The sequence below is a fragment of the Gekko japonicus genome, unplaced genomic scaffold, assembly GCF_001447785.1.
Source record: "Gekko japonicus isolate JY-2015 unplaced genomic scaffold, Gekko_japonicus_V1.1 scaffold557, whole genome shotgun sequence".
In the NCBI taxonomy this organism is placed as follows: Eukaryota; Metazoa; Chordata; class Lepidosauria; order Squamata; family Gekkonidae; genus Gekko; species Gekko japonicus.
The window spans coordinates 1,020,130-1,041,142 of record NW_015175986.1 but is presented as its reverse complement, the minus strand read 5'-3'; the positions used below and the strand labels follow the sequence as shown (position 1 = coordinate 1,041,142).

At 55.2% G+C, this 21,013-nt stretch overlaps 1 protein-coding gene across 1 annotated transcript in view; it reads right to left on the bottom strand.

Annotated features, from left to right (window-relative positions):
* PNPLA6 (patatin like phospholipase domain containing 6) overlaps positions 1 to 21,013 on the bottom strand; it is a 78,498-nt gene that overhangs the window by 9,180 nt on the left and 48,305 nt on the right. Inside the window, exons 27-28 of the mRNA XM_015426307.1 lie at positions 18,638 to 18,754; positions 9,757 to 9,905 (exon numbers count right to left, since the gene is read on the bottom strand). Of these exons, the coding sequence (XP_015281793.1) occupies positions 9,757 to 9,905; positions 18,638 to 18,754 (266 nt within the window). The remainder of the gene's footprint in view (positions 1 to 9,756; positions 9,906 to 18,637; positions 18,755 to 21,013) is intronic.

Here is a 21,013-nt window from a genome sequence, read left to right as displayed (position 1 = left end):
AGGGGCGCGGGTGGTGTGTGTGTGAGGGGGGGGGGGGTTAGGGTGAGGACGCACCAGCAGCGGCAGCAGCAGTTCCCCTGCTGTTAGGAGCTCATGCCAGGTTCCACTACAGGGCGAATTCTGATTTCATAAGGGGTTTTTTTTAACCTTTGACAGTCTAATCAAAACAGTTATAGAAATACTAGATTTATTGCCTTTTAATAAAGAATAAGAGTTACACTTGGCTTTCTAATCTTGCTTTAGACAATACAATGAGCATCTATATCAGATGTATTCTTAGAGGCACCTGTTTAATTATCTTAACAATAGCTTGGACCAATCATTTACCTAGAGGATAATCGCCTGTGAGGAGACCTGCCATCTTGTGTGTGTGTGTGAGGGGGGGGGGTTAACTTTCCGTGGGCTGGATGGGAGGAGGCCATCAAACTTTAGGCAGGCCTGGGCCTAGTCTCCTCCTCATTCCCCCCCTCCCCCCGAGAGGCGATGAGGAGGTCTGCCCCAGAATGCAGCAGGAGGGAAGAGCCACCTCCTGGGTGGGGAACGGCTGCTGGTATCGTGGGGTCACTCTGGTCCAGAGTCTGCCAAAGACAAGAGGCAGCCCCAGGCCGGAGAGGGAGGCCATCTTGGGGGTGGGGGAGGCATGTCGGTGCAGCCTCTCGGCTCCAGAGGAATGCAGGGATATGGCGGCACCCGCCCCCGCCAGTGAGCTTAGGGGGGGGGGAGGGCGATGAAGCGCTTTGGTCAACGTTGTTTTGTTTCTTCCCTTCACTGCTGAGGTGCCTGCGTGTATGTCTGTGTGTATCTGAGAGTTTTGAATTAAATCCTTCTGGGAAAGGCGAGGAGTGAGGTCAGGGGTTCCCTAGGGAGAAGGAGGAGGAGGAAAGTGGCAAGACGGCCAGTGGCCACCTCTCCAGGGGAGCCCCAAAGAGCGGGGCGGGGTCTCCCGGGGACGCCAGAGGGAGGGCGGCGGGCTGCCCCGCCTGACCAGAGCCCCAGACGGGGGACAGGGGGTGGCGGTGGTACCATGAGGCAGTGGGGTGGAACAGCCCCTTCAGGTGCCAGGCCAGGCAAAGGAGGGGTGGGCAGAGCGGGGCCCGCCGGCTGATGCAGTCCACCGCAACATGTTTAAGTTAAAAAAGATTTCGTGCAAAATAAGATTGCTTTTCTCTATAAAAATGCATTGATGTGAGAAGCAAATCAGGTTTCTCTGGATGGAACTCTCAGAAGAGATGAACCGAGGCTTCTGTGTGTGAGTGAAAAATTCTGAAAGCTGTTTAAGACAATACCCTGAAAGCTGGTTTGCTTTAAATTTTACTAACTTTGATATGGTTGAGAAATGGTAGGAGTTTTGATAATTTTGACACTTGTTTTTGCAGTAGCTATAAGGTTAATTTTCACATGCTTGAATTTTCTAATGTCTTGTTGTGATAAAGAAAACTATTTCTTTTTTCAATAAAATATAAAACCCTCTGAAGGTTTTCTGTCTGGTTTGCTGGTGCGAGTTCAGAGAACAGCACTCATAAGAACATAAGAACATAAGAGACGCCAATGTTGGATCAGGCCAAAGGCCCATCCAGTCCAACACTCTGTGTCACACAGTGGCCAGAAATACCAGTGCCATCAGGAGGTCCAGCAGTGGGGCCAGGACATTAGAAGCCCTCCCACTGTTGACCCCCCCCCAAGCACCAAGAAGACAGAGCATCACTTGCCCCAGAGCCCCTAGCTATACCTTGTGGCTAATAGCCACTGATGGACCTCTGCTCCATATGCTTATCTAATTCCCTTTTGAAGCCGTCCATGCTTGTAGCACCCACCACTTCCTGTGGCAGTGAATTCCATGTGTTAATCACTCTTTGGGTGAAGAAGTACTTCCTTTTATCCGTTCTAACCCGACCGCTCTGCAGTTTCATGGAGTGCCCACGAGTTCTTGTATTGTGAGAAAGGGAGAAAAGTACCTCTTTCTTTACCTGCTCTTTCCCATGCATAATCTTATAAACCTCGATCATGTCACCCCTCAGTCGTCTTTTCTCCAAGCTAAAGAGCCCTAAGCGCTTTAACCTTTCCTCATAGGGAAAGTGTTCCAACCCTTTTATCATTCGAGTTGCCCTTTTCTGCACTTTTTCCAAAGCTATAATATCCTTTTTAAGGTGTGGTGCCCAGAACTGCACACAGTATTCCAAATGAGGTCTCACCATTGATTTATATAGGGGCATTATTATATTGGCTGATCTGTTTTCAATACCCTTCCTAATAATCCCCAGCATAGCATTGGCCTTCTTTATTGCAGTCACACACTGTCTCGACATTTTCAGTGAGTTATCCACTACAACTCCAAGATCTCTCTCTTGCTCAGTCTCTGCCAGTTCAGACCCCATCAATGTGTATTTATATTTAGGATTTTTGGCTCCAATGTGCATCACCTTGCACTTGGCCACATTGAACCCCATTTGCCATGTTGACGCCCACTCGCCCATCCTTGACAGATCCCCTTGGAGTGCCTCACAATCCTCACTGGTTTTCACCACCCTGAACAACTTTGTATCATCCGCAAATTTAGCCACTTCACTGCTTACTCCCATCTCCAAATCATTAATGAAAATGATCACTCACACAAGACAGTTGCTTACCTGTAACGGACGATCTTCGAGCGGTCATCTGTGCAGTCCCACACGTGGGTTGGGTGCCTGCGCACGACCTCGACCGGAGAAACCTCCAGAGCTTTGCCTCAGGAATCTTTTTGGTGGGCTCTCTTCCCGCCCTGGGGAGCAGGCACGCACTGCGCATGCCTGGAGCGGGGGAGAGAGCCGCGTCCCACTCAGTTCCTTCAACCGCTACCGGCAAGTCCCATCAAGCCAAAGAAAGGTGAACAGAAGATGCCAGCAGTGGGGAAGGCTGGGGGGGATTGTGGGACTGCACAGATGACCACTCGGAGATCATCAGTTACAGGCAAGCAACCTGTTTATCTTCGTCGTGGTCTCTGTGCAGTCCCACACATGGGTGATTACAAGAGCTGAACCAGTTGGAGGAGGGAGCTGGCAGCTGCAAGAGACACAAAGAATACTGGTTAAGACACAGCATCACCAGCAGGAAGAAACACCCACGGGTCCTACCTGGGGACGCAGCAGGGTCAAGCGAAGAGAGATCGCAGCACTGACTGGCCGAATGCAGCATCCTGTCGAACTCGGACATCGAGTGCATAGTGGGTCACGAAGGTCGATGCCGAGGACCACGCAAGCAGCCGCACAGACGTCCTCCAATGGGACACCAGCCAGGAAAGCGGTGGATGTCGATACCGCCTGTGTGGAATGGGCAGTGACACAGGGAGGAACAGGTTGACATGCAAGCTCATAGCAAAGGACTATGGTGGAAGTCACCCATTTAGACAAGCGTTGAGAGGAAATCGGCTCCCCCACATGGGGGGGCATAAGCAAAAAACAGCCGAGGAGATTTACGTATAGGCCGAGTCCTATGTAAATAAAAAGAGAGCACTCTGTGCACATTGAGATAGTGGAGGGCTCTCTGAGGTGCATCAGTTGGATTTGGAAAGAAGGAGGGTAAGACAGACGACTGGGACAGGTGAAAAGCAGAAACGACTTTAGGCAGGAAAGAAGGATCTGGTCTAAGGACAACCTTCTCCCTATGAGAAATTGTATAGGGGGGATCAGTCCAAAAGCGAAAATCACTATAAGGAAGGCCGTCTCCCAGGAGAGCAACCTGAGATCGACCGTAGCCATGGGCTCGAACGGCTTGGACATAAGTTGAGTGAGAACGAGTGACGGACTCCACGAAGGCACCAAGGGCTTCCTAGGGGGACAGAGCCGGACGAGACCTTTAAGGAACGACTTTGTAAGACGGTGGGAAAAGACTGTGGATCCCTGTATCAAGGGATGGTAGGCGGAGATGGCCGCTAAATGGACCTTTAACGACAAGTATGCAAGGCCATTATTTAATGAGACGACGTAGGAAAAAATCTCACGGAGAGACGACTGGATGGGATCGAAGGAATTACCAGAGGCATACGACTGGAACCTCTTCCACTTCAAATGGTAAGTGGCACAGGCTTCCTGGCATTCAGGAGGACTTCAGACACTTCAGGCGGGAAGTCTAGTGCAGGATCTTCCAGGCCGTCAATCGGAAGAAGCCCGGATTGGGCTGCAGGATCCTTCCGCAAGCCCGAGAGAGGAGATTGGGGACAAAAGGCAGCGGCCAGAATGTCTGGTTGGAGAGATGAAGGAGGTGCGGAACCCAGACTTGGTGCGGCCACCATGGAGTGACAAGGATGCACGACGTGGCATCGGCCACAATCTTCTGAACAACACGGGAGATCAAGGGGAACAGAGGGAAGAAGCAGAATAGGGTTCCCTTCCAGGTGTGGAGAAAGGCATCTCCCAGCAACTGAGCAGATGGTGGACCGTGGCTGAAAAAGAGACGACGCCGGGCATTGTCTGCAGTTGCAAAACCGTTGACAACAGGGTGACTGAACTCAAGAAAGACAGGTTTCAGGTATCAAAGGTGGATGGACCATTTGTTGTCCGATGAGCGGGAGCGGCTCAATTGATCAGCATCGATGTTTTGAACCCCCGGAATGTGTATCACGGAAAGCGTGATGGAATGGTGGAGGCACCAGCTCCAGAGATCAATGGCTGAGTGGCAAAGATGAAGGGAGGCAGTCCCGCCCTGCTTGTTTATGTAGTAAACGGTGGTGGTGTTCTCGGAGGCAACCCGAACGACTCGGCCTCGAAGCACCGGGAAGAAAGAGCGGAGAGCGAGATGAACTGCACAAAGCTCCAGGACATTGATATGAAGGGTGACCTCGCGACGAGACCAGGTCCCCTGTTCTGAAAGGATTCCACACTGGGCTCCCCAACCCGAGAGGGAGTGTGTCGGTGGAGATCGACACTTGTGGAGGAGGATGCCAAAAGGGCATGCCGGAGAGTAGGTGCTGAGGATGAGACCCCCAGGTGAGGGAGTCGATGACAAAGGGTGGGATCAACAGGATTTTGTGCCACGGACTGCGGAGAGGGTCGAAGGCATGGAGAAGCCACAGTTGGAGGGGACACATCCTCAACTTGGCATGACAGACAACAAAGACTGTAGACGGAAAGTGCCCCAGGAACTCATGACGGACCGAGCTGACTGCTGGGGAGAGGTCTGGAATTGCGAGACCAATGAGAGTATGTTGGAGGCCCTTCAGTTTGGGGGAAATGCGGTCTTGAGGTTGGTATTGAGCTGGGCACCCAGAAATTGAAGGACCTGGAGAGGTTGGAGAGATGACTTGAGTAGGTTGACACAAAGCCCGAGGGCATGAAGGAGAGACAGGGTCGTTTGGACATCTTAGAGGAGCTGGTCTTGCATGGCGGCCACGAGAAGCCAGTCGTCGATATAGGGATACAGGGGCAATCCCACGATGATAGAGGTCTGCAGCCACCACAGCCATCAGCTTGGTAAAAAGCCATGGGGCAGTGTAGAATCCGAACGGGAGGACCCAGTATTTTATTTATTTATTTATTTAATTTAACCTTCGATTTATATACCGCCCTAACCCCCCCAATGGGGGTCTCTGGGCGGTTTACAACTTTGTAGTGCTAATCACTTTTATGGATCCCTAACTATGGGCACATTCTCAGGGGCTGGGTCAGCCTACCTAGCACCCCGGTGGCTCTTCCTTCTGGTCTCCGGCTTCGGCTTCCTTGGCTCCTTCGGGCGGCAGGACACTCCTCTCTCCGGCGCAGTTCTTCTCCAGCGAGGCAGCCGTCTCGGTGTGTGAGTTCGTTTCTCCCGGCCTTGGCTCCGTCCAATAGGCTCCGCCGTGCCGGGAGATGACGTCATCCGCACCTTCTGCTGCTCGCGCTGGCCGCTTTCTGTTGGAATTCCGCAGGCCACCAGGGATTGCTCCACTGGCTCTCGATGTTCCACCGCGCCGCCTCGTCTCTGCCGCCAGGATCCGCCGTCACCACCGCTGTCGCCGCCATTGTTGTTGTTCCTTCGCTGCTGCCGCCGCCGCACACCACACTCCTCGGACGAGGGGGGTGCCCCTACCATACTAAGGGTAGGTTCCCATTCATCTACTCACCCTTTAACAGGCTTTTGAACCGCTGGGTGGGCGGGAGCTGGGACGCAGGCCGGGAGCTCACTCCGGCCACGGTGGGGCTCGGCCAGATGTTCGGCCAGATGTTAAGGCAGGCTGCATTAACAGCCTGCGCCACCGCTCCCTTTGAGTGTTGGTAGTGTGCATTGCCGACAGCGAAACGCAGGAACTTTAGATGTTGGGGACAGATAGTGATGTGAAAACACGTGTCCTGGAGCAGAAGCCTAGGGTTCGTTGCGCCTCCAGGACAACCTCGATGGCGCCCTTGGCCAGAAGTGCAGAAATCTCGAAATGGAGGAGAGGATCCGGGGTGTGTGTAATGACATAGTGAGGTAGGTTGGGAGGCGAAACGAACTCTATGGCGTACCCGACCCGTAGGATGGTAAGGACCCAGGAATCAGTGGAAATTCCTTCCTACATTGGCAGAAAGGGGAAGAGTTGGGTCCAGATGGGAGGGGTGTACGACAGAGGTGGTGGCGGGCAATCGAAGTGGTCAAACTGACTGCTTGGGCTGCTGGTTTTTTTTAGGGGCCTGTTGGCGCACCCTATTCGAGTGACGGGAGTCATAGGGCCTCTTTCTCCATTGGGAAGTGGGCGTGGGAGACGGCCGGCGCCTTGCATAATACGGCTTCCAAGAACGGTATGGATGTCAAGGCGTCGAGGTTGAGACACCCAGGTTCCGAGCCTGCTTCCGACTATCATCAATGGCTTTCAAGGCCTCATCAGTGGTGGAGTGGAAGAAACCTTTGCCATTGAATGGGAGGTTCTCAATCCGAAATTTCACATCGGGTTGTAAAGAGGTACCTCTTAGCCAAGCATGACGACGGAGGAGACAAGGACCTTTGAGGAGCAAGTGACAGCATGCCGGACTGAATTGATCTGCTGTTTTAAAATCATACAAATTTCTGACAAAGCCCCTGACAATGTGGGACGGTGTTCCTCCGGAACAAACTCCAAGACAGGACGTACTGCGTTAGCCACATTAAAAGCATAACCCGACAGGTATGACAGGAAGGTCTCAATACGAAGATTCATAGAGGTGAAGGAATACATCTTCTTTGTGATAGCATCGACCTTGCAGCCCTCGTGATCGGGAGGCTCTGAGTGGCGGGCAAATTGCTTCGATTTCGAGGAAGAATGTACCACCATCGAATTCAGCGGAGGCTGACTGAAGAGAAACTTCCCCAAGTTCTCTTGGACTTTATAGAGAGCTTCGTATCGTCTGGAGACTGGGGGAATCGAAGCCGGATGGGCCCACGACTCTTTAAGGGCAGAAAGGTGGACCGGCAGCAGAGGCAGGACCATAGAAGGCGGGAGGTTGGCCTGAACCAGCTTGTGAACAACATCGGCCACAGCCAGGGACTCAGTGGAACCCTGGACTTGAAGCACAGAGGCCATCCTAGTCACCAGTTCCAAATAAGCTTTCGGGCCCTCAGTGGGGGAAATAGAACCCGAGCGCCGAGGCTCATCGTCGATGTGCGGAACATCGAGCTCTAGGTCTCCCAAGTCCAAGTTGTTGGAGAGCGACATGGGAGAGGATGATCTCAGCGATTTAGTGAGATCAGCCGGTATCTGGTAATCAACAGGGGGATGAAGCCGAGGTTCTGAGGGAGAACACTTCAGGGCATCCCTAGGTCTCGAGAGCTCAGGAGGCTGGTGAGGAGCCGCAGAGCGGGTCGAAGTCACAAATCAAGAACGTCTGGCATAATCTGGAATGTGTTGATGCTCAGTACGTTCAGAGTGACATAGCTGATCATAGTGGTGCCGCTGAGGAGTAGGAGACCTCAAATAGTAATAAGGATAATACGCAGGCCGATCTCGTTCATCAGGAGACCAGTATTGGTCGTTAGAAGGCAATCCCAAGGGGGAAGGCAACGGACGACGAATGAAACGCTTTCGATCGTAGCGAGAGCGAGAACGGCAACCGACAGAACGCTCCCTGCCCTCCAAATCGTGGATCGGGGTACAGGAGTGTGGAGACGGAGATCAAGAGTCCCGGTGAGACGACAAGTTGGGAGGCGATCTCATGGACTGACCCAGCGGAATAAGGCCAGACACTGAAGAGAGCGTAGGTGGTGGTGTCAGAGGCCACAAAGCGGACTTGTGGGACACAACAGCAACAGCAAGAGTCGATGTTGTTAAACCGGTGATGACGACCGGGTCGACAGCCAAAGTCGAAGCCGATGTCGAGGGCTTGACTTTCGATTTCGACGGAGCCTTATCCTCAGGCCGTTTAGTTTTAAGCTTTGGTGCCTTCGGAGCCCCATCCGATCTTTGAGGGACAGAAGAATGAGAAGCAGCCGAAGACATCGTAGGGCGCAAAGCTGCCTCTAAAAGCACAGCCCTAAGCCGAGCCTCCCTATTACGTCTAGCTTGCCTGGTAAAACTAGCGCAATGGACGCAGCTATCAACACTATGGGATTCCCCCAGACAAAGAAGGCAAAAATCATGACCGTCGTTCGAAGGTATCTTAGCTGGGCAACGACGACACACTTTTAAAAACTTAGTTTTGCCCATACACTCTCCTCCCCACCCACCAAATGGGGGGGGGGGAGAGAGAAAGAAAGAAAGTGAAGAAAAAAGGTAGACGAACAAATATACTCAGCTGAGTGGGAGGCGGCTCTCTCCCCCGCTCCAGGCATGCACAGTACGTGCCTGCTCCCCAGGGCGGGAGAAGAGCCCGCCAAAAGGTTTCTGAGGCAAAGCTCTAGAAGTTTCTCCGGTCGAGATCATGCGCAGGAGCCCAACCCATGTTTTGGACTACACAGAGACCACGACGAAGATATAAAGGTTGCAAACCTCTTTTGTCAGGTAGATCCTGGAGACACCTGAGGCTAAATGTTCCAATAGATCAATTCTGACAGAAGAAATCAGTCCAGATTCTCTGTCTGGAAGTGGGAGTAAAACATCTTGTCACAGGGGCCTAGTTTTAACTAGGGCACCAAGGCCCAGATCCCCCGCCCCACCGCCACCCCTGCTACTGTTATCCACTCTACACGTGTGCAAAGGTTTCCCAGTGCGGTGGGGGGGGGTGGCGGTGGGGGGGGGGGGGTGCCAAAGCTCAGGAGGGAGCACAGGCATGGCCGGCTCCTGCCTCTCTGCTCCCTCTAAGCTATGGAGTCCTGGGAGCAAAAATTCTACTTTGTGAGCTACTGGCATTAAAGTTGCGAGCGAGCGATTGGGCTACTGCTTAAATTAGTTTGTTCCGGAGCCCATCCTTCCTGAGCCGAGACAAAAATGTGTGAGCCGGAGGCTAAGAAACTGAGCTAGGTCACACTAACTCAGCTTAGAGGGAACACAGCTCACAGCTGAGTCTGCCTGGCGATGGGCTGGTTGTGCAGCAACAGGTAGACTCCATCCAGCTGGGCCAGCAGGCAAGCAAGGAAGCGACCTGCCTGCAAAACCTGTGGTGGTGGTGGTGCTGCTGCTGCTAGAGAGGGCCGTGTCTTGCAGGCTGGGGGGTGGACCTGATGGATGGCCGTGGGCCCAGAAGTCCTGAACAGCCGCTCTGCCCCTCTTCACACCAGGGATTCTGACCGAGAGTATGACCACAAGAGATGCTACAAGAACACTGAAAGACCACTCTTCAGTCGATAGCAGGAAGGCAGCTGAGGTGGGAGACTCCGCTTGGCCAGCAGGCCGTGGGGCGGCAGCCGGGAGGGTCTTACCTTCACTTTCTCTGCCCAAGGGTTGAGGCGTTTCCAGAGCAACCACCAGCCCGAGAGGCTGTCCCCGTAGTTACAGAGGTCGGTCTCATCCTGGCTGCCCACGTCGATGGCAATGACCGTCTTGGCACCCATGTTGCGCGCAATGTCAGCTACGTGGGGGGAGAGAGAAGACTCAGGAGGGCCAAAAGGAATGGGAATTTCCGGGTGGGTGGGTGGACGGCCAGCCATGGAGCATACCTGACAACACATACAGAACAACACTGGGCAGGGGGAGGGCTTAGGGTTGCCAACTGCCCAAAGAAGAAATGTCTGGTTATTTATCTCGATCCCATGAAATGCTCTTCAAGCCAAACCTCCGTGCCTGCTGGCAACCCTAAGCATCCTCCTCCTCCTCCACATCCTCAGTAACAGAAGGGGGAATCCTCTGTGCTTCGCTTCTCCTACTCAGCTGAAATCCCACCCCAGAGATGTCTGCACAGGCATGCGCCCTCCTCTTCACAGACCGAGGGGGCTGTCTCTGCACTCTGCCCATGAGCCCACGGGACAAGCTGGGTCCACCTGACAGGCTCTGCCCTCTTCTCACCGGGAGCAGGTCTCTCTGGCAAAGACCCCCGACATGTCTGGGCAGCAGAGCTCATTTCATTTCAGATTGTCATTTCACTGTTACATCTATGACTGACTGTGAGCTACGGGGCACTCTGAATAAGGTGGGGTGGAGATTTTTAAACAACCAGTTAAGTTGGCTGGTGGCTCCAGCCCATGGGACTGCCGCCGTGGGTGCTGGCCGAGGCCTCCAGACCTGGGGAGCCACCGCCCTTTCTCGCCTCTTATGGCTGGGGAGGCAACCCTCACACTGGGCAGGCAGGGCCTGGCGCAGGGGCTAGAGTGCGGGGCGGGCATCCCCAGGAGGCACACGTTCTAGTCCTGCTCCGCCACGGAAGCTCGCTGGGGGGCTCACTGGGACCTTCTGAAGACGACAAGACAAGGACAGCCTGTTCCCGGCAACTACCGCTTTCTGCCTCGCCCCAGCCGAACTGACCTCACAGGGTGGCTGCTGTGAGTATAAAGGGGAGGTGGGGAGAGCACTGTTGTAAGCTTCTCTGAGTCCCCACTGGGATAAACATGGGCTACAAAAGGCAAGAAATCATGCACAAAATCCCCATTGTGACCGATAAGAAGCCAAGCAGAGAATTAACCATAGGACCAAGCCAGGTAGGAAGGCAAGGCTGCAGTGACAGGAGCATCAGGCAGTCCTCTGGAAGTCCCACCAGCCCCTCCCTGCCCTGCACAGGCCCTGGGACGGAGGCTGCTGCTGGACCACCACCACCCGAGGGGGGCTGGGTGTGGAGAGATCAGAAAAGATCCACACGAGGGCTACAGGGGCCGGTGAAGCGGACTGGAAGGCAAGCCACATGGACAAAGGCTGGAGGAGGCTTAACACAGAGGAAGGAAGGAAGGAAGGAAGGAAGGAAGGGGCCCGAGCGTGCCAAGAGCCAAATCTTAGCCACTTAAAGGGCAGAGGAGGAAGGACAGCTGTCCATGGGGAGGCACGTGCACCCCTCCCCCCACCACAAGAGGACAGGCAGTCTGTGGAGCCCCTGCTAGGAGGTGGCATTCAGGCTTACCCCTCTTTCATGTGGGAATAATTTGCTGGAAGATGTGCAAGAAGTCCTTCCTGTGCAGGTTCTGAGGAAGGAGGCTGGAAAGACTCTTGTATTCCAAAGGGCCTTTGTCAGCTGCTGAGGCCAGACATGGAACCTCCATTAGAACCCTTGTGGGTGGCCGGGAGTTGGGCATTTTAAGGGCAAGATTCTGTCTCGTAAGTATTACAGCGGTTTTAATATGGCTGCATATTTTACAGCTTTCTACACTGTAAACTGCCCAGAAAAATTGGGACAGATAGGGAAGAAATGCTGTTAAATAAACTGAACACGGACGTTATTGGTGAGGAATGAGTAAAAGAACACACGGCAACATCCGGCAGCTGCTGAAACGGCTGCTCTCCTCCCCACCATGCCTCGCCCTCTTGATAGAGGTGTTTCTCTGCACAGGAGGACCCTGAGGACAGAGCACCCCTCTTCCTCGCCATGGGCAGAGGCTGGGCCAAGAGGGAAGAGGGCCAGGGCAGCAGCAGCAGCGGCGTCGGCGTCAGATTAACAAGAGGGCCTCCTCCTAGAAAGGAAACCTGAGAGCTATAGTCGGATGACAGGACTAAGAAGGAAGGAGGAGGTTTGGAGCCATACCCATTGACCTTCACTCGGGGTCTCAGAGGGGCTTCCAACCTCCTTCCCTCCCTCTCCCTACAACAGGTATCCTATGAGGTAGGCGGGGCTGAGAGCGCTCTGAGAAAACTGCTCTGGAGAGAACTAGTGACTGACCCAAGGTCACCAAGCCGGCTGCACGTGGAGGAGGAGTGGGGAATCAAACCCGGCCCTCCCAGGTTAGAGTCCACCACAGCAGGCTCTCCAGCTTCCCAGGATACTTGGGAGACGATTCCTGGCCCAGGAGGCCCTTGTGGTATCAGGCCAGGCTCCTGAGACCTCAGGAAGGGTTGAGATTGGCTTCCTCTTGCTTGCCACCCCCGAAGAACCTAAAGACATACTGGGGGTTGACAAAGCCATTTCCCTCCTGGACAGGCAGCAAGCAATGCCAGCCGATGAGCTGAAGATCTCGGAGGCTCTTTCAGGCAAAGCCTTTGCGATGTGCCTCTGGTGGCCTGCAAGTGGGCTGCAGGTGGGGGGAGGAGGAGGAGGGGGGGTGAGTGCCCCCCCCTTCCTGCTGTTTGCACCGTGCTTTTGTGAAGTGAGATTTCAGTGGGTGGTAGTGACAGAGGCCACTTTGAGACCCAACGCTCAAGAAGAACGAAAGGGAAGGGAAGTCCCCTTTTCCGCGCATGAGCCAGCGTGTGTGGAAAGGGCCCATCAGGGGCCTTTCCCCGAGCTCCCCTGGCACCAGCCGCCGCCGCCACCGCCCCTTTTGAGGGCCTCCAGGGTGGCCGGCGGGGGGGGGGGCACATTTGCTGCCTGGAGCGTGAGGGATGGAATCGGTGAAAAGAGCATGCCTGGTCCACCGGAACATGGACGTGTCCAGGTAGGAGCAGGCGCCCGTGGCAGGGCTTCTGTGCCAGACGCAGATCAAGCCGCTGTGTCGAGAGATTTGATCATTTTAATTCTTTACTCCAGTCCGTGCTGGAACAGTTGGCCACAGGAACTCACTCCACTCTATCGTGACAGTCACCAACCAGTTTTGTTTAAGGTCAAGCCTTCAGTCTGTCCTGCCTCCAAAATGTACCCACTGGCAGATCTTTCAAGAGCGGGCGCACGATCACATCGAGGAGTGACATCGGGAGCTCCGGAGAGAGACTTCTTCACCAGCACTTCTGCCGCCAGCACTGCCAGGGGCCGGCTCCTGCGCTGAACCACCCCTGAGCCGGGCGGGCGGCTTTTCTTTTAAAAGGCTCGTGTTTGTCCACATATCGTTTGTCTTTTTGCTCTGCTCTGCAGAGATGGGCAGAAGATCAGGGTTCTAAGCCAGGCTGCCTTCTGTTTGAAACCTGCAGAGCTTTTTCGGAACTCAGCTGGGAGAGGGGAGGGGACTGTGGCTCTGCAGAGCCTCTGCTTGGCATGCAGAAAGTCCCAAGTTCGATCCCCGGCAGCACCTCCAGTTAACGATCAGGTCACAAATGGTGTGGAAGACCTCTGTTGCCTGAGTCCCTGGAGAACCACTGCCAGTCTGAGCCGCCAATGCTTGGATGGACCAGTGGCGGCAGAATTCACTGCGACAGCATTCACGTACCCAAGGAACAGGCACGCCTGGATCTACTGGAGTGGGACTGAATCCAGAGAGACGCCCACCTCTGGCTTCAGCCGGGGCCCAGAACCACCTGGGATAGGCCAGAGGCTGCGGAGACCCCAGCTGCCGCCCAGCAAATGCCAGAGCGGACCTGGAGGCTGCAGCCCCCTCCCCCCCGTCTTTGGAGGGCAGCTGGCATGCGGGGGGGGGGGGCTGCAGACTTGCTCACTGGGTGCCTGGCAAAGTATAAAGAGAGAGTCTGACTCCGGGGTGAGACGTCCTGGGCAGATCAAAATCCGCCTCCGCCTACAAGGCTGCGATGAGTTAGACCTGGGGCCGCCCCTGAAAGTGGTTTGGAAACTTCAGTTAGGACTGAATTCTGCCACTCGCTTTACCAGTTTGCACTGATAGGATTTTATTAAGCTTGCGCTTTGGCAGCTTCACCAGTCATGTGTTTGCTTCTGGGGACAATTCATTGTGTGGGTTATATTTAATGCCCTTCACATCCTGGGACCCACGTATCTGCCTTTCCTGATATAATTCTGTGCGCCAACTAAGGCTGTCGGGTGCCCCACTTTGGGAGGTCCCTGCTTATCCACGGCCAGTGCCGACACATTGGAACAGCCCGCTGAATATGGTGAGGAATTGTCAGCTATGCTGCCATGAAAGTTGGGGAGGTTGGTCTGTGTCTGGTTAATTGCTATTGCTTTCCTTTCAGGTTAACTGCTATTGCATTCCTTTCTGTGCTTTTTCTGCTGTGCGCCAAAACGCTTATCTATACAGATGTGCAGGAGGGTGTTTTAGTGTCTGGGATTTCCCTAGGTGCCGTGGGAGAGTGTTCGTTCTCAGCTGCAGCTACCTAACGGTCTCTAAGTCTTAGCTTGCGGGCGGGAGGCTGCCTAATTGGCCAGTACTGAGGGGGTGTGTGCATACGAATACCCTATATCCTATTATGCCCATGGGGCCGCCGCCATTCTTAACAGTGCCTTTGTTACTGCATCTATAGCTCTGCAATAAAAGTATAACCATTCCTGAATGCGTGTACTGCGTTGTTGGCTGTGGGTTCTGACAGAGCGGAGCTATTTCAACGTACCTTTGGTGAACTAGTGCCTGTCTCTACTTGGCAGGAGGTGGTGACACGCGCTGTGAGGAGGGTCAGGCCCAGCGTCATCACACCTTGAGGTGAGGCAGCCTCCCAGGCCCCAGGATTTCCGGCAGGCCCACTACCACGCACCTGTCTGTACCTGTGCCCCCAAACGCTCAGCGTCACTGAAGGAGGGCGTGCGGGCGGCACTCCCGGGGGCCACGGCGGCAGCACTCTCAGCTGCACTCACGGGCAGCCAGTGCTGGCCGGGAACGCGACTGCCAGGGGTGCAGGCAACGGAGAGCACGGGCGGTGGGAGGGCTCGCCAGAGGACAAGGGGGCACAGGCAGGTAGGTGGGGGGAGGCCACGTAGGGGTCAGCTCAGGGCTCCCAAAGCCTGGAACTGGCTCTGGCAAGAGTGGCAGTTTTAGCTTGATGTACTTAAGCCACCTTCAGAATTGTGGGATATAAATATTTGAAAGAAACAACAAACAGCCAATTTCTCTTTCTCCTCAATCCAACCCCTGTGCTGTTGTAAACATGCTGCCAACTGTTATAGGGTGAACAAGACCCCCACCCCCAGCCACCCTTGGTAACGAGTCCTTTGGCCACGGGGGCGGGGCGTGGACCGAGAGTGGGCCCGCTCACTGGGCAAACCACACAGGCGCCTGCCCTGCCTTTGCCTCCAGTGCCACTTTCAGTGCAGAGTGTCTGGAACAAGCCAGAGACCTGCAGAAAAAGTAAACTATAGGCAGGTGTGTTCCCTGTGTTGGTTGAAAGTGCACAGGATACAAGCTCAGGCCCCCAGGACGACCACCGCACACAAACAAGTGGCCTTCTGCACACTCTCCCCCGTGGGCTTCTGTGCCAGTGCATGAGCCACTCTGGGGAAACTGAGCCTCCCAGGCCTGCCCTGGAGGGTGTGACGAGGAGCCCCCCCGCAGCTCCTCTGGAGCGACACCACACGTTCTTCCCGTGAGAGAGGCCAGCTGCAAGACAGACGTTGGGAGAGCTGTGTGGTTACCCTGACTACTACGTAACAGTTAAAAGTAAACAGCCTGTTTTTGTTCCTTGTCTCTGCATAGTCCACATACAGGAGACCAGCAGGCTTGCTTACCTGGAGACAGGGGCTGACACACCCTCAGGAGAAAAGGGCTAAAAAGTAGCAGCGGGTTGGGCAAAGGCACAAGCCACAGCCCAGCTCTTGTGAGCACTGCGGGGACTTTCTCGGGGGATGCCCTCCCTTTTGGACACGCTGAGCAAGTGACCGCTGCTCTCCCAACAAATCTGTGTACCGGCTGTTTAGTATCGCAAGCTGATGCCACTGACTGCCCACTCTGAGAGCCTTTGAGGTGGAAGACTTGCACTTTTGAGGGCTGCTATAACAGAGCAACATGCTACTGTCACTACAGAAGTCTTACCTAGAAGGAATACAGGTGCCCACATGACAACCATCAGCCCTATCTTTAAGTTGTGGAAGGAACATCTACAGGAGATGAAATAAGGAGACAGCTTTGTGGAGAAAGCAGAGATCTGGGTGCAGAATGACTCTTTTGGTGTAAAGCAAGAAGCAATATAAGCAACAGTGAAATAATAAAGGAGAGCCATGCTCGAGGAGTAAGTTGGTTCCGTACATGGTGATGACACCTGCATATGCACCGCAGGCCATTAAGGCTCTGGACTGAGAGGGCTGTGCTCAAGCTCAGTTTCCACTGCAAAATACTCACATGTCACCTCTCCCTGCCTGGCAGCGCCAAGTGGGGCTGCTGCCTTCCTTTCAAGGAGGAGGAACACACTGCCATGCTGAGTCTGGAGGTGGATGGAGAGCCAGAATTGGGCAGCCTGGTTAATGGGCCTGGCACATACGCCTAAGCCCCCAGGAGGAGGACGGGCTTGTGGAGAGTTTCAGCTGAACAGTTTTGGTCTCTTCCAGGAAGACTGCCCCAGGGAGAGGGCAACAGATGACCTGCTGTCAGTTCAGTACACAACGGTGGTGACTTTCAGAAGGGGTTGGTGTGCCTCCAATTTTGAGATTCAGAACGAAGCATTTGATGAGAGCTTCATAATGCCTGAAGTACTTAGGTGGCAAGGACTCTTCCTGGTCTCCAAGGACAGTGGAAGTTCAGTGGTGACCTCTAAGTATGTTGAGCCCCAAGCCACTGTCAACGTCTAGGAATGTTAGCATATAAGACATAAGCCAGCCTCGGCACCTGAGCAGCAATATTGCCAGCTGGATCAGACCAATGGTCCAATTAGTCCAGCATTCTATTTCACACAGTGGCCAACTAGTTGCTCTGAGGGCCAAACAAACAGTAGTGAAGCAATATTATTATTAGAATATTTAACTAATCATCTTTCCATCAAAAGGATGTTCCAGGCAAGAGAAGGCTGAGGTAACACTGGTGGCACAGTAGACTGGGAAGCAGATGTTTCTGTCCATGAAGACTTCACATGGCATAACAGAGCCAAACTGCTCAGTGAAAAACTGGCTCCCTGCTGGCAAGCAGAATGTGAGTCAAACCAGCGGGGCCCACATAACTAGCAGGTCACCCTTTGAAAAGACAGGAGCACAGATTCGACATGACTGAAAGAATGCCTGTGGGAAACAAACCCTGCAGAAGAGGGAGCTCAGGGAGGAGGAGTCAAAGGGCTCTGGAAGGTTCCGGCAATTTCTCCCACATCCAGGTATGAAGCTGGGAAACTCAGTTCCCGCCTGCCTGCCTGCCTGCCTGACTGCCGGGTGAATGGATCGCAGTGGGCAGCGGAATCAGAGCTTCATGCTCCAGCAGAGCATAAGAGGCCGTGGTGGTGACGTGTGTGTGTGGAAGCCCGGGGGTGTGTCTGTTTTGTGCGTGAGGCAGGCGGAGGAAGGAAGGAAGCAGGGGGAAGGTCAGCCCCCTCAAGTACCTCAGACGGCAGAGGACCATCAGTCTTGGAAGCTACCACAACAAGCTCAAAGCCATGAAGCCATTTTCCCCTGGTTGATTTCCATCAGCCAAAGGGCTGAATTCGTTCCCCAAACCCTCCCCCTCTTGAGTCTCTCTAGGCTGCTACCTACTGAGGAAGACTGGAGAGTTCTAGGTCAGAAGCCGCAGGGGACAGGCCAAGGCCAAGGCCGGTTGGGAAGCCATTCTCTCTCTCTCCCAGCCGCAGAGGACTGCCCTGCTGTTGCCAGTACTTGCCTGGGAGGTTGTTGATGTAGCCGCCGTCCATCAGTAAATTGCCGTCCTTGGGGTCGCAGAGTGGCGGTAGGTACCCGGAAAGGGTCATGCTAGCTCGCACGTACCGCCACAGCGAGCCTAACCGTGTGGGAACAAAGGCAATGTGAAGAGCAGAGAGGAACCCAGAGGAGCAACGAGCCCTGCGGAGGGGCGCAACACAGCCTCGGCCCACTTGCCTTGGGGGGGGGGGGGCAAGGGAATCCTGCCAGGCGCTTCGCAGAGCAGTCGAGCAACGTGACGCAGAATCGCCTTACAGGCTCCGGGCCAATCGCCTCCAGCTCCACAGGAGCGACCAGATGGCCTCACAAAACGCCCCGCCTGGGTGGTGGTGATGATGGTGAGCTCCCACCCACCCCCCACCCCCGGCCGGCAGTCTTGAAGCAGCGGCCGGACTAACACTTCTGGTGGTCAGGGAGGCTCTCGGCGGATCCTGCACGGAGCAGGGGGTCGGACCAGATGGCCTGCAGGGCCCCTGTGCCGCCGACTCCTCTGTGATGCTCTGCATATGCCCCCCGTGGTGGGCCAGCGTCCTGCGCCCGGCAGAATTACCCGCCCGGACAAAGTGGGCTCGTGGGGCCAGGGTCAGGCTCTCCCTCCCAAGCCTGTCCCTGCCCAGTCCCCCTCGCAACGGAAGGATGATAGCGGCTCGGAAGGAGGAGGAGGAGGAGGCGGCGGCATCCCAGACAGCGGCATGACCACCCTCCCCCCCCTCCACCGAGCCGGGAGCGTCCCCCCGTGTGTGTGTGTCCACCAGCGGAGGAAGTGGGGCGAACGCAATGCTGACCTGGGACATTGTTAACATAGCAGCCATCCACAAGCAAGTGACTGTCCTTGGGGTCGCAGATAGGAGGCAAATAGGGGGTGTAAGATGCACTGGCCCGGACGAAGCGCCAGACGCTGCCTGCCGGATGAAGATGGAGAGTCAATCAAAGGGAGTGGGTGGAGAGGAGGAGGAGGAGGAGGAGTGGAAGAGGAAGGTGCACAGGACAGGAAATGACACTCTATGACACGGAAGCTTCAGAGACACAAAGTACACATGGACCAGGGGGTGGGGGTGGGGGTGGGAGGTGAGGCCAGGAGGGCTTGATTCACTGGAGGAGAAAAGCCCGGGAGGAAGGTCTCAAGGCATCACGTAGACTGGAGTGCAGCCTTCCCCCCTCCCCCCCCCCAAGTTGAACACGCTTTTCTGGAATGCTTCTTGGCTTTTGATCCCAAACCCCACATCTGTTGCTCCATTCCTTCCATTAAGTGAGAAGATGAATGCTGCATCCCCCTCAAACTGTGACACTTTCAGCGAGAGCAAGGGCTACCATAGATGGCCCCATGTTCATAACAAGGCAGAATACCACCTCTTAAGCCTAGGATCTAATAAACCTGTAGCTTATCTCCAGAACCCTTTTCCCCTCCCAACAGATGGAGGAGGAGGAGGAGAGGAGGAGAGGAGGAGATTGGATTTATACCCCGCCCTTCACTTGGAGTCTCAGAGCAGCTTACAGACTCCTTCCCCTCCCCACAACAGACACCCTGTGAGGTGGGTGGGGCTGAGAGAGCTCTGGCAGAAACTGCTCTTTTTCAAGGACAGCTGTTATCAGAACTATGGCTTGCCCAAGGTCACATCAGCAGATGCAAGTGGAGGAGAGGGGAATCAAACCCGGTTCTCCCAGATTAGAATCCGCACACTTAACCACGACACCAAGCTGGCTCTCAGATGGCCTCAGACGTCACAAAAGGTCACACTTCCAGGAGGACAAAAAGGCTCGTGGTGTCCAGACTACAGGGCGGAGGAGGACCCCCCCCCCGATGGCCTATCACACAAGGGGTAGTCTGAGATCAGCCCATGCTCAGCAGGGCTGAGGGCCAGAACAGAGAGGCGAGTTTCAACTCCTCCTTGAGTCTCAGTGAGAAACGTGGACGATAAAACCAAGTACATAAGCATGAAGACCCCTGCTTGAGAAAACAGAATGCACACTTGGGCTCGTGTCCCAAGCAAGAGCAGGGTTTTGCCCCGCTGAAAGGGATGGGGGGTCTGTGCGTGAGGGAGGGAGCCCAGCTGTCCATGAAGGACATGCAAAGGACGATTCCAAAGGGGCTCACTGGCGGGGGAAACTCCCAGAGGGCTGCAGGCCCGTCAAAGGCGGTGGTGGCAGCAGCTGCCTTTGGCCACCTCTGCTCTTCCTCACTTGGTCACTCACGGCAGGCCAGAAGGAGCTGCCCAGCTCGCCCCCCAGAAGCATCTCATCATTGGGGCGGCACTTCATGGAAGCCCCTGGAGACGCGAACACCCGGAAGACGGGTGTTTGCAGCCAGGCCTCATGCTGTGCAGTCAGACCCCCCACCGTGCCTCTCCCTACGCCCTCCCACGTGCAACGGATCCAGAACCCACAGGCAAGCTTCCTCACCTCAGCTAAAGAGCGTGAACACCCAGAAACAGAAGGCCACGAAGAGGACTTGCGCAAGCCCACCCAGAGAGCCAGCCTGGAAGCGTCATGCCTGCTGGGGGTGGGGAGGGGGGTTAGGGTTAGCGGTGTTAGGGAGGACAGGCTAGAGAATGACGAGAGCCAGGCAGTTGCAGCCCCTACCGCCTCCGCCCCGCAGACAGGGGCACACGGCTGCAGGCAATGTCCCAGGTGAGGTCTGGCGCTTGCGACAGCCGGCGGGGTGAGAAGGGGACACCGCAGGAGGGGAAACCCCCAGCCCCCAGCCCCCCCTTCCTTCTCCGCGCCAGACACAGCCCCTCCCCCCTAGGATCTGGGGAGGGAAGCGTGGGCCTAGCCTGTACAGCCCCCCCCCCGCCCCCGCCCCACAGCCTGGCTGTGCCAAACCACCCGAGAGGAGACAAGGTACCATTAGTAGGTTTAGTGGACCGCAGAAACGTTACCAAGAGAGGCAGGCCCCGAAGCTGGCTGAAGAAGAGTGAGCAGGACACTCCCAAACAGGGATGGAAAACAGCCCAGAGGCTCACCAGATTAGGCCGCTCCGCCTTGCTTAGTTTGGCGTTTGAGCTCAAGAAGCGAAATCCACCGATGCCACAGCCCCGGGCCCCAGACTGAAGGGGCCGCTTGGCCCAAAGGAGTCTGTTTAGCCTGCCTCTTCCCGGCTGGGAGAGAGAGAGAGACGAGTGGGACTCCCCCCCCCCCTTTCCACGGGGTAGCATCCGCCT